This window comes from Antennarius striatus, chromosome 16 (genome assembly GCF_040054535.1).
Source record: "Antennarius striatus isolate MH-2024 chromosome 16, ASM4005453v1, whole genome shotgun sequence".
NCBI classification, from domain to species: Eukaryota; Metazoa; Chordata; class Actinopteri; order Lophiiformes; family Antennariidae; genus Antennarius; species Antennarius striatus.
This window is the reverse complement of record NC_090791.1, coordinates 8,415,031-8,427,647: the sequence shown is the minus strand read 5'-3', so window position 1 is coordinate 8,427,647 and position 12,617 is coordinate 8,415,031. Positions and strand designations below refer to the sequence as shown.

Below are 12,617 nucleotides of genomic sequence, written 5' to 3'. Positions count from 1 at the left end.
ATATCTGACTTTCTGCAGCCATTTAAACATTTTTGATATATTTTTACAATATATAAAAGTGTGTATGTGTTCATTCCACAGGTGCTATGTCGTCTGGGCTGTGTCTGGAGGACTCTCCTTTCTATGACTTCCTGTCTCCTGGCCCATCTCCCCTGAGTCCTCCCGGCCAATCAATAGGCTCAGTGGGCGATGGCTGGCCACCCTGTGCCAACTCCCCCCCGCCCCATGGAAACACTGTCACTTGGCCCCCAGGTACATTCACCTCCATTGCGTGAACAAAAGAAAAACAATTTCTGTTTTTTGAAAACTGCTCATCAATGACTTGTTTTTGTGTTGGCAGAGTTCCGGCCTGGGGAGCCTTGGAAAGGTTACCCCAATATAGATCCTGAGACTGACCCATTTGTGACCCCCGGCAGTGTCATCAACAACCTCTCCATCAACACCGTCCGTGACACCGACCACCTCAGGGACAGGAACAATGGTAGCTCACACAAGTATTTCATGAGTACAGTATTTTTCTGCACTATAAGGCGCACTGGACTATAAGGCGCACCCTCAATAATTTGCTTGTTTTATAATCTATTTCACATATAAGGCGCACCGGATTATAAGACACAATAAAGAGGATATAATAAATAAAATACACAATTAAAAAATGAATAAAATTTATTTGATAAACTGCAGTGGCTGTAGTTGCGCAATCCGTCCACTAGATAGAGCCGCGCTGCTCAGGCAGTCATGATTGCATTCATGACTTCCTGACTACCTTTGAATGGCCCCTATTGTTATGTCAATAAGCCATTCTGAGCCTCATCAAGGAAACCTGATCACTTGATCCCTTTGCCATCTTAGAAAGAAGTCAACACGCATATTAAAAAACCTGACATTAAAAACTGGTTAAATTCATTACGAGTGCAGTCAGTGCGAACAGAGAGGATTATTTCCTGATCTGAAGTTCGAAGCAGATATTTAAGCTCCGAAGTTCGTCTTCGTTTATTAGTTAAATATTGTTTCGATCAATCGGTAGTCCAGTCAGAGGTGAGGTGCAGCTATTTGCTGCTGTGTGTCCTAAACAATTTTTAACTAGTTTTTAATGTCAGGCTGCTAATTTACTGGAAAATATGACTCTGTTTTACTCCTAGAACTGACTTTAGCGTCGGTGTCTCACCGCCATGAATCTCACAGCACGTCGCTGCAGACAGAATACACAAGCCTGAATGTGACCCTCTGCCGCCCGCCCAGAGCTATTAACTACAATTGTAAATCAATTGCAGCACACCCGTTGGCACCTTTGTCTAGCAGTGAATCTGCTCTTGAAATTCCAGAAAAGGCTGGAAGTTCAGCTTTGAGGGTCTTTCATTCACCTTTATGCCAGTTTCTCCGTGTGTTTCCACAGACTAATAGAATGGACCGTCACTAGATTCCAGATGACAGCACAATGGCATTTTTTAGACCAATTAAGTTTAAAGTGGGTTATTTCCGACGCCAGTTAGGAAATACTGAGATCAGTCAGTCAGTCAAACGTTATTAATAGAATTGTTGAAAGTTAATTGTTTTGCTACGTAATCACCGGTGCTCCTACAGTCTGCTCTACCGTCTGAGAGCAGCTCAGTCAGAGCCGGGACTTCGGTGACGTAGGCCCGAGTGCCTTGTGAGGGAGCTCCTCTGGTGGCAGAGTGCGGCATGACTGGCGGCCAGACTGCCGGCTTTTTTTCAGCGATCATGTTTTTAACCAATATGAATATGAATATTAATCCATATATAAGATGCACCAGATTATAAAGCGCACTACAGGTTTATGAGAAAATTTTTGGCTTTTAGGTGCGCCTTATAGTGCGGAAAATACGGTACTTTTAAGTTTGTAATCTCTAATACAGTCTCCTTTTCTTATACTAGAAATGTTGAAATGTCAACCTGAATGTATTTAAAACAAAGTGATACCAGACTGAGATTAGCCCTGTTTGTTTCCCAGGGCCATCCTCATCACTGAACACCACGATGCCTTCTAACAGTGCCTGGTCATCCATTCGTGCCTCCAGCCACAGTGGTTCCCTCACCAGTACAGCACAAAGCACTTCAGGTATGACTTCCTGCTTTTTCAGACTGTGGCATCTTGTCCTCTTTCAGAAACCTCTAAGAAAATTGTAAAACATATATGAGAACTTGAAAAAGTTAACAGCATCCTGAGACACAACACATTTGTGTTACTGGACTGAATGAAGTGTGTAAAGACTTTGCCCTCGTCTCTCCTTGCAGCCAGACCCAGCGAGTCAAAATGGTCACCCAGCGGCGGTTCTGTGTCTAACTCCTCTCTAGCCCACGAGTTGTGGAAGGTCCCCCTGACTCCCAAGGCGCTGTCTGTGGCAGCCCCTTCAAGACCCCCACCAGGCCTCACTAGCCAGAAGCCCAGCTCTGCCGCCTCTGGCTGGGATGGCTCTTCCCTTAGGTTTGGTGGGTGGAGCTCTTCTGAATCCAGATACACACCTGGTGAGACCAGAGCGACACGTGTTAGAATAACAAGCTCTTGATCGTCATCATGAGCATAATCTACTCATTACATTCCTTTCATGACTAGGCTTTGTATCGCTAGGTTCAAGTTGGGGAGACAGCAGCAGCTCAGGAAGAACCCAATGGCTTGTTCTCAAAAATCTCACACCTCAGGTACTTGTATGCACTTAAATATAACATGTAATGCTTTCAACGTCCTATATAGAGTTGACCGAGTTGTCCATCTTCTGTTTGTCTCCCAGATTGACGGCTCTACCCTGAGGACCTTATGCTTGCAGCACGGTCCTCTGATGACATTCCACCTCAACCTGCCACACGGTAACGCCGTGGTACGCTACAGCTCCAAGGATGAAGCCGCCAAAGCCCAGAAGAGCCTGCACATGTAAGCACACCGGACACACGTACACTCAACCTTTTCAGGTATCGTGTACATTACTGTTCCTGTTCCATCCTTGAATTCCCTTTATGAAATGATACACCTGTAAATCAGTCATGGCTGCAAACAATGTCCTTCAGGATATAATGCAAGCCCAATTCCTGGAGATAACTGCTTGTCTTGTTCTGTATCTGGATAACTTCTAATCAGCTTTAAACATTTGAGCATTCACAAGATAAGAATACTGGATCATAAAGTCTGAATGTTTCCGCTGTTTTTCTTCTGCAGGTGTGTTTTGGGGAACACTACTATTCTGGCTGAGTTTGCCAGCGATGAGGAAATCAAAAGTTTCTTTGCACAAGGGCAGTCAATGGTGACGCCCTCCTCTGGCTGGCAAGCCATTGGCTCCTCTCAGAGCAGGATGGATCAGTCTCATACCTTTTCCAGCCGTGCTTCTGAATCCAACCAGTGGAACAGCAGCGACCTCCACAGCTCCTCCCTCTGGGGCGGACCCAACTATTCCAGTAGCCTGTGGGGTACCCCCAGCGGCACTGAGGCGGGGAGGATCAGTAGCCCATCTCCAATCAGCTCCTTCCTTCCTGTGGATCACCTGACAGGAGGAGGGGAACCCATCTGAACCGTCTGTCAATCAAACAGGCTGTGAAGAGGGTCAGTAGAGAATCATCAATAATCAGCAGAAGGAAAAAAAAAAGTAGTTATAAATGCAATGGCACTAGTTGGACTCACAATATATTCAGCAAAACGGGGTCTCCCCTGTGGAAAACAAGTTACGTTTCTCTGCACATATGTCCACTTTGTTTTAGCCCAAAAACATATCAGTCGGAATACTTGAATCATGCAGGCCAATTCTATAATGTGAACGGATGGATATTTGCTTCCAGGTAGTGCTCTTTCAGACCGAAAAAAGCTTCAATCGAGCTCATTATTACTATTATTATTATTATATATTGTTTCATTCATCATGTTTATTTGAATTCCATTTCTTTTCATTTTTAACATTTTTTTTTTGTTTTGTTTTTGTTTTTGTTTTTCTTGCATTTGTTTGCCGACAATGTTGGAGTATGAGCTTTTTTTTAACTTTGCACTGAATGTGTTTTTTTCTCAGTATATATAATCTGCAATATAGAGGGAGCAGCCAGTTTTTCCAGTGTAGCTGTTTACTCATTAAGGTCCTTACCGTGTGTGTGTGCGTGTGTGTGCGTATGTGTGCCTGTGTGTGTGTGTGTGTGTGTGTGTGAGAGAGATGGTATGGGTGAGTATGTGTGCTCCTCTCTGCCTTGGCACGCCTACCTTACTGCGTTGTCGTTCAAGATCAACAGATAGTTAAAGAAGAATAAAAGCTGACTTAGGACGATTATCTGGTGATAAAGTGACATTAAAAGTATTGCACCAATTTTGTTTTGAAACTAAAGAACGTTGAGCTCTGCAGTGCAAAGGACTGTAGCCGCAGCTGGGACTAGCAAGCCCCGCCCACCCCATAAAGGGGGTGGGGTCTGTCTAGCAAGTCCTCCCACTAGCCCTGCGGAGGGCGAAGGGAGGAACAGCACTTTCAGAATAGGCTTTCAATGTTTTGGAGGTGCCACACTGCAACCTCTTGTTTACAAGACTTAGGAGGCAGAACGTGTGTTCATTCTTCATTTTAAAGAGAAGATGGAGTAAAAAAAATAAAAAAAAATAAAAAAATAAAAAGATATTTGAAAAAATTACTAAAAAAAACCAAACAAGTTTAAAAAAAAGAAAAAAAAAACACTCTTATTGATGATGAAGACGATGCTTTGTAACTCTGGGAATTCAGATCAGTGTTTTTGGCCATGGCGTTGGTTATTTGAACTATTCCTTTTTGTCTGCTAAATAACCAGCAATGGTTCTCAGGAAATCAAGCCAGTTCCCCCGCCCCCCCAGTAGGTGAATAAAAAAAAAAACTACTACTCCTTATAGGAAATGAAAATCCAATTTCTAGCACTGAAAACTATGTATAGGTCTGTAAGTTTTTCTCTGCCAAATAACTGCTTTAAGCTGGAGAAGCTCAACACACTGCTTTCATATGCTGTCTTTTGAGGGTGGGGAGATGGAGGACAAGCTGTCCCTCTCTCCTCCTTCTCTTCCTCTACTCCTCCAGTTTTCCACTCCGCTGATGTAAAAATCAGAAGTGGAGGATGTTAATTGTGTGATTGTGTGACTGTCAATGGAAAATGTTGTCTTGTCAGACTTTAAAACCAAGAGAAAGGCGAATCTGTATCTATGCATACTGTAGCCTCTCACATGGCCTACTGAGAGGCAGGTTTTTTCCTGTTTTTTTCCCCCCCGTGTCTCAAAATGTTTGTGTTTCATTAAGTACAACAAAAATGCGAATCTTTTATTTTTAATCATTCTCTTTGCCACCGATGGTGTTTTGGAAAAAAAAAGGAAAGAAGAAAAAATTCCGTTTCAAGATGCTATTTTAACAGTGCAAAAGTCGTCCACATTTCATTGCCTTGATCCTAACTGTGTCCGAAGATGCAACAAGTCAAGTGGCTTCTACCTGTTTACAAACAGAATATGATTGTATTGTACTGTTTATTTTTTCCTTTGAGTGGGGGGTGGGGGGAGGGTGCTCATCTGAAGTTCCTGACCTGATGAATCGTGTGTGTGTGTGGATGTGATGCGCTGTACTGACAGATGACAGACGTTCTACCGCTGGGGGGGGGGGTGATTGTGTGTGAGGACAGCGTGAATGTAAATCCAGCAGTGGTGTGTTTTTGACAGAATACACGTAAACAATATTCACCTACTTATTAGTGATTGTTCGGTCATTACGATGCACAACATCTGGGCAAAGACAAAAGCTTCAGAGTCAGTCAGCATTAGTGAAGCCATGGACCTTAATTTCTATTCTTAATATAATCTGTGTTAAATCTGTGTGTGTTTTTTTCCCCTCTAAGATAGGTTTAATTTCAGAAGTCATGGAGAACGTTGGTTGTGTTTTTAAATTAAGCCGTGACTATTCAACAAAGCATATAGTGAAACAAAACCTTGAGTATTAGCCAGACTTGACAGTGGTGTGTGCCAGTATTTAACTGCTCTTTACCAAATTATTCAGAATGTTAGTTTACTTAATTCCAGATCTTTTTGCTTAAAAACTATATGTACCACTTACATGTTTGTCTTGTTTAACAAAATTTATCAAGTGAAAAATGTTTGTTTGTTTTTGAGTTAACTTAATTTGATAAATTGAACTGAGGAGCCTTGGATTTTGCACTTGGGTGGATTAAGGCCGAGTGAGCAGAGCGAAAAGACAGAAGTGCTGCCAGTGTCGATGGCAGTGTGTACTTTCAGCTCTGTTTGATGACAAGATGTGTCTGTGTGTCTGTCTGTGAGAATTGTGACAGGGTAAAAATGTGTGTGCGTGTGTGTGTGCGCGCGCGTTGTGGCAAGAGGAGATGGTGCTTCGTTGGCCTCAGTGAGGGAGCGAGAGAAGAAGGGAGAAGGAGCGATGTCATCTTTCCAGGTTTACCTCCCCTGCTTGCTGGGCCGGCAGGTCAGAGCAGTGATGTCGCCACGCTGCCTGAACTGAGCTTGAATGTAGCTGAAAACGGTTTCAAAAAGTATGAATGACGGTCGGAGTCTCAGTCAGCCTCAATCGTCAACCCGTCGCAGAGAAAATCCTAACAGAGCAACCACTGCTCTTCTCTTTCATCCTAATAAGCTACGATTCTGACCCTTCCTGGTTGTCATGGAGACTGTTGCGCGACTGAAATAAGACGAGGATTGGTCTATAGTGACTAAGACGGGTGCGTGGCTTGTGATTGACTGTTTCCTCCTGGCGTTTCAGGGACACAGGGGTTCCACTTGCCTCTTCACTGGCTCACCCAGCATCACCCTCCCCAAGTCTTTTAGCTTATCTACAGGGGAAGGAACACAAAACTGACAACCGGCTCGGGTGAAGGACGGGGCAAGTGAACTCTTAATTGGTCGAGGTTATCTTTCCACTCTTGCTGAAGTTATTTTACATTTTATTCATTCTGATGTAGTTGATAGTTTGCTCCTGGTTTGATCTGGGCACAGTTTCCTTCCATTTACACTATCCTTAACCATTAGAACAGAAACTGATGCCTGATCATCATCTGAGGGGCTAGCGTAGCTCCGCAGTTAGAGAAGGGACAAGCAAAATCTGTAAAGCGCCTGAAAGTGATGTGGATGTTACTTTTTTGCTTTCAGCTTAATTACTTGTTTTGTCTTGTCCAATTCTGTGTGTGTTGTGATATGATGCAAAAACCCAGTCTGACAGAAAACTGCATACCTGTTTGAGCACATTATCATGCCAAATTGCAGAGGGAGAGGGAAGAAAGGGATTGATACTTGTTGGGGGTTTTTTTTCGTTGTTTTTTTGTTGTTTTGTTGGTTGCAGATGTGTATGTGTATTTAAAAAGCTGGACACTGTTTTATGCTTGAAGAAAAAAACGTCATCTACAAAAGGATGATGTGAGGAAAACGTTTTCAGTAAATAAAAAGAAATCCACCACGAGCAATGTACAATCCCTAGGGCTGCCAAGCAGCTTCCCAACAGGGCCAGGAAAAGGGAGTGAGGAAAGAAGGAAAGGATAGAGGGTAGGAAAGGAGGGAAGCTGGCCGGTAATACTCTACTACTTTTAAATGTTTAAAAAATGTGACTCTGTTTTCTCTTGACGCAACTATCCTGTGAGCAAATGCTATATTGTAACACAACCCCAATAGCTTCTTGACGATCAAAAGCGCTAAGGCTATTTTTTTGACAAAAGTAATAAAAAAGTTTAAAAAAAAAAAAAAAAACAACACAAAAAAAAAAAACACAAACTGTGAGAATCTGCTGTCTTTTTTGTCATTTTACATTTAGTATGAATACACACAAACCCTGAAAAGCTTTAGTCTAACCAGCACAAAGATGTGGGTGGGGTGGGGTGGGTGGGTTAGGGGTTGGGGGGGGTTGATCAGAGAGACTATGCAGTGGAGTGTTGAACCCAGGCTTTCATGTCCACCTTGGGTTTTTTGCTTTGAAATCAAAATATCCCAAAAACGTGTTATAAATACAGCTGAGGTGGAATTTACAGGAATATTCCTCAAACATGTTGTGCCATCATTGAGTCGTACTGATAATAATTTTAAAAAAACTGAGATAACCTTAATTACTTAAAACTGTCAGGCCAGTTGTAGCAGGAGAGGACAGGTTGAGATTTTGCAAAGTCCATTTCTGTATTTTCGCAAGTCGTCTCCTCCCCGAGAAGCTGAGGAGCGTGGCCGATGAAACGGCAAATTTTACACAACTACAATGTTTTTTTATATAGATTCTATCAATCCAGTGTTTAGTTGGATCACCTGTAACCTAATATGCACATTGCTTTGGGAGACTGTTGAAACTATATATAATATATATGAGAATGTAAGCGTACAGTGTCTATAAGGAGAGACTGTCTTCCTCTCCTGCAAACTAAACAGGAAGTTCCTTTTTATTTTCAAATGTCTTCCTTGGGTCATCAAAGGATTTTATCTTAAACTTTGGGGGTACCTGCACTTTTTGAAGGACAATCTTTATTTGTATGGGTATAAAAATTGACAAAAAACGAAGTCACCTGATATTACAAGGTATAACTCCAGTGTGCTCTAATAATTAATGTCTCCTCTGATGCTGTCTTTTTGGTTTCATTTAATCTTTTTATTCTCCTTCCTTTGTTGCTTGGTTTGTTCTGTATTTTTTTTTTCTTTTTCTGGATTTTAGTGCTCTTAAGAGAATCTGTATCAAGATGTAGAGTAGTGGGTAGTAGGTCTTCTGTTGGCTGTACTCGTATACTGATTACTGTTTGTAACCCTCTGGCTCCTGCAGCCATCATACAAAGCTGTAAAACTTGGGTACAACCCTCAATAAAAGACTAACAATGACACCGTTTTGTCCTTTCCTGAATATTAAACTGCTGTACTAACGAATTTTCCCCATTTAAAATTCCTTTGTAGCCTTGTAAAAAGCTACAATGGACTATTCAGACATCTTTCTTGTTTGCAATATATAAAAAGCTCTGACCTTAAATTGTAAAAAAAACCCAACAGGACTTGTATACTTAACCTGTATAATTATATATAAGTTGCGTAAACAATGATTAAGTACTAGCGGGAACCCATGGAAATTCCACGATAGAACAATATCAGGTTTTTTTGCCGTCACAAAAAACAAACCGCTCTGTCCGACGAAGCCGTAACGGCTCCGTGTGTGTGAGAAGGCGAAGACCGCTTCAGCGTTACGGTCCGGTCATCTGGGTAGACGCCGCATGGTGAATAAAGCCATCGGGATTCCCCACACGACAACGTGATGTCCGTCACAATCAAAGGATATAGGCACAAGTTATAACACCCAAAGAATGCATGCTAACCAAGCTGGGCTTCTTGATATGCAAAAGGAATTATTCGGCTGAAGGGATTCGACACCTAATAAATTAATCTTCGGTTCGTCGCATAAAGAAAAAGTTGCATGTCCAACAGCTTATATATATTATGTACTGTATCATATATATGATTGTATTATATACTGTAAATATTTGGAAATTTACTGAAGATTAAAAAAAAAGGCTGGACTACTTTTTCTGAATTTTATTTTTTCCAGTTATTCTCAATATAAAACAAGAATGTGGAACAAAGTTCAGCTTCGTTTTAAAGTTTGGATAAAATTTGCTTTGTTCAAATACTCCAACAGCATAAACTATCAAGTGTAATGGACAGGTCTGAATGTGACAAGATTTGAAAGTTTTGGCAAATGGATCCTAAAATTAATGACATTAAAATAACAAAAAAACAGCAAAAGTTTAACCATCATGATGGCTGAAGAAGGAAATATCAAAATATTGAGGATATTTATTGAAGTAATGCAAACAGGTGGTTGTTACTGGGCATTGTAGCTGTTTGGGGATTATCCCCTTTGTGGTTTTGAGTTAAGAGATTACTTAAAACTTGTGTTAAAACATCACAGCAGAGACACAGACATGAAGTGTATATGTCTTTATTTGTGAGAAATGATACATCAGAACAACAGGTTGGAGCGGGAACAAAGAAAAACTACTATGAATTTGTTTGGGTAACCTCCCAGCTCCCAGAGCACATGTTCATTTAAATACACACGAGACACTGAAGCCAAAAAATGCAGTTGTGGACAGAAGGGCTGATTGCAGAGATAAAAATGCATTCTGCTTCTTAAGTTCCTCCTGTGGGGGTCACATCAGCCTCCCTGAAGAGAAGGAATTCACTATTACACAGGACAAAGCAGGCAGGAAGTGGGGGGTATAAAACATAAAACAGCAGATGAGACTCACCTCTAAGTGCGCTGTAGAGCAGGCTATTCATAGACATCGTTCTTGTTTGCGATATACTGTACAATGTCGTCAGGAGTCATCAGCTTCTCTCCGTCTGAATCAGGGATCTCAAAGCCTGCATAGAAGACAGTTTTTGGAAAGAGTGGAACTTGAAGCTACACACATGTAGATTGGCTGACAGACACTCAACTCACCAAACTCATCCTCCATGGCCATGATGATTTCTATCTGGTCCAAACTGTCCAGACTGAGGTCCTGCATGAAGTGCGAGGTTTTCTTCAGCTACAAAGCAGAATGCTACACATATTAAAATGACTCATATTCACAAACATGAACAATGTTTGTATAATATCATGAAAGGATAACGTTTTCAAGCAGGCCTGGGGGGGCGCGGGCTGTTGTCAAATGTGTGCCTGTCAAAATAGTTTAACGTAAAACACAGACTTAAAGAATTCACCACTTTTGGTCAGATCGTTAATTCCATATTAGTTATTATTCCATATAAAAAATACTTGCAACTGAAGAACTCTGGAAAACAGACGTCCTTTTCAGAGTAGCCAATCAGAAGCATTGCTAGTCATAGAAAACTTATTTAATTATTCAATTCAAATAATACCTTCAATACTGAGTTTATGAAATGTACTATATTAATGAGCCATGCCACTGATGTGTGATGCAGCTGCTGACACTGGAATGACTACTGGTGAAAAGTTTGAGACTTTGGGGTGAAAATTGAGGCTTTTTAGCTTCCTGACGAGTGACATTGTTTCTTTAATATATCTTTGGAACATTCTCAACATGTTTTTGCCCTGCATATATAAAAAAATTAACACTTAACAACCGTAAATTTGTTTTGTACTACATTCCACAAAAATGACTTGGAACAGAAGAAAAAAGATATCATGACATTAATAATTAGAATTTAAAAATAAATAAAATATCCCAAGCAGTCTGGAAGAATCTCTTGACAGACCAACACCAATTCTAGACTAAACTGGTTGATTTTGTGGGCAATAAACATTGTGTGCATTGAAATTTTTATTTTCTTATTATCCTTTGTTTAACCAGGAAATTATCCCATTGACATTAAGAATCTTCTTTTAAAAAACCCCATTTATTATATGATAAAATGCCCCGGGAAAAGCAGATCAATCACTGGCTCTGTCGTCAGGACTCGCTCTTACCTCGTCAGGGTTGATCTTGTCGTAGAGCTTAAGAACATACATGACTCGCTCTGTGATGCTCTCTAAGGAGAGGGGAGGAAGGTCCCCATACTGTCGGCAAAGCAGACCCACTGTGGGGATCTAAAGGGAAATAATAAGAGACCAGGGACAAGGATGATGAAAGGGATGGATGCAGAAATACACAGAGGACAAAGACAGAGTGATTGAGGAGAAATCAACTCATGAATTACATTTGTGGTCACTTCATTTTGTGAGGACAATCTGCTGAAAGGCCATAGTCCCACATTTAGTGTAACTGTTTAAATGCGATTTTACAAATACCAATTTTTTTTAGATGACAGCAGCATCTACATCGTCACATCACATGATTACAAAAACGTGGCATAACTCTTCAAACTTGACAGACCTTTAGAAACAGTAAAATGAAAAATTATAGATAATTTAATCAGACATCAGGTGTGACAGACACAACAGTGAGCTGACTAAGTTTGCTAGCTAGCTAACCAAACATGGCTTGTATAATTGCTAATATGATGTTTCATATAGTCATAGTTTTCAGCCTGGTAATTACAATAAAAATGCAAGGTAAAATAAAGCGATTGCTGTGCTATCATAAACATGTAACAAGCTGCTCCAGCCCGGAACTTTTGAAAGACGTCGGTAGGTCACAGCTTCCAACGCAAGGCCACGACTCTTCAATGTTACAGGAGACTTACGCGGCTTTGGCCGATCCACCGCGTCTTCCTGCTGTCTGCAGCAAAAGAGATATGTCGGAGGATGGCTGATGCCGAAGGAGCAAAGGCTTTGGCTGCCAGGTTGCCAGGCGAAAGCCTCAGCGTGGGCTCGGCGAGAAAGCGGACACACTGCAGCAGAACACGAGCCGCCATGACTGAGTTCAGTGACGGGTAGCTCCCAGCATGCAAAGCGAAAGAGAATCGGGGACAAGGGCTCCGATTTACGCATGCGCATGACATAAATTAATCTTATTTATTTTCAATTTTCTTCATTATTGTCCACTAAACAAACATTTACAGTATGCCCAATTAAGTACACCTCCTGTATCTAAGATAAATAAATAAGTAAATAAATAATACACGAACGCCAGGATGCTGATTCAGCTAAAGGGAAGAGCAATCAATCATAAAAACGTATTATAGATTTGTCATGAAATCCTAACATTGATATATAACATATTTCTATCCTACAGCAAAAATATTG

At 41.1% G+C, this 12,617-nt stretch overlaps 2 protein-coding genes across 6 annotated transcripts in view; one reads left to right on the top strand and one right to left on the bottom strand.

Moving 5' to 3' along the window:
- Positions 1-7,693, top strand: part of LOC137609148 (trinucleotide repeat-containing gene 6A protein-like) — a 34,218-nt gene extending 26,525 nt beyond the window's left edge. For 4 of the 5 annotated variants that reach the window (XM_068335948.1, XM_068335950.1, XM_068335947.1 and 1 more), the window contains 7 exons: positions 82-252; positions 341-481; positions 1,973-2,080; positions 2,257-2,487; positions 2,576-2,661; positions 2,751-2,890; positions 3,173-7,693. In XM_068335948.1, coding sequence (XP_068192049.1) covers positions 82-252; positions 341-481; positions 1,973-2,080; positions 2,257-2,487; positions 2,576-2,661; positions 2,751-2,890; positions 3,173-3,521 — 1,226 coding nt within the window. In that variant the 3' untranslated portion in view covers positions 3,522-7,693. The remainder of the gene's footprint in view (positions 1-81; positions 253-340; positions 482-1,972; positions 2,081-2,256; positions 2,488-2,575; positions 2,662-2,750; positions 2,891-3,172) is intronic. The other variant, XM_068335949.1, reaches the window with a different exon arrangement.
- Positions 7,694-9,889: 2,196 nt separating this feature from the next.
- ndufab1b (NADH:ubiquinone oxidoreductase subunit AB1b) lies at positions 9,890-12,326 on the bottom strand. Its single transcript, XM_068337276.1, has 5 exons — positions 12,116-12,326; positions 11,400-11,519; positions 10,410-10,497; positions 10,216-10,330; positions 9,890-10,130 (listed from the first exon to the last, which is right to left on the bottom strand). Exons 1-4 carry the CDS (start codon positions 12,284-12,286, stop codon positions 10,239-10,241), a joined length of 471 nt encoding a protein of 156 aa, XP_068193377.1. The 5' UTR covers positions 12,287-12,326; the 3' UTR covers positions 9,890-10,130; positions 10,216-10,238.
- Between the last annotated feature and the right edge of the window lie 291 nt (positions 12,327-12,617).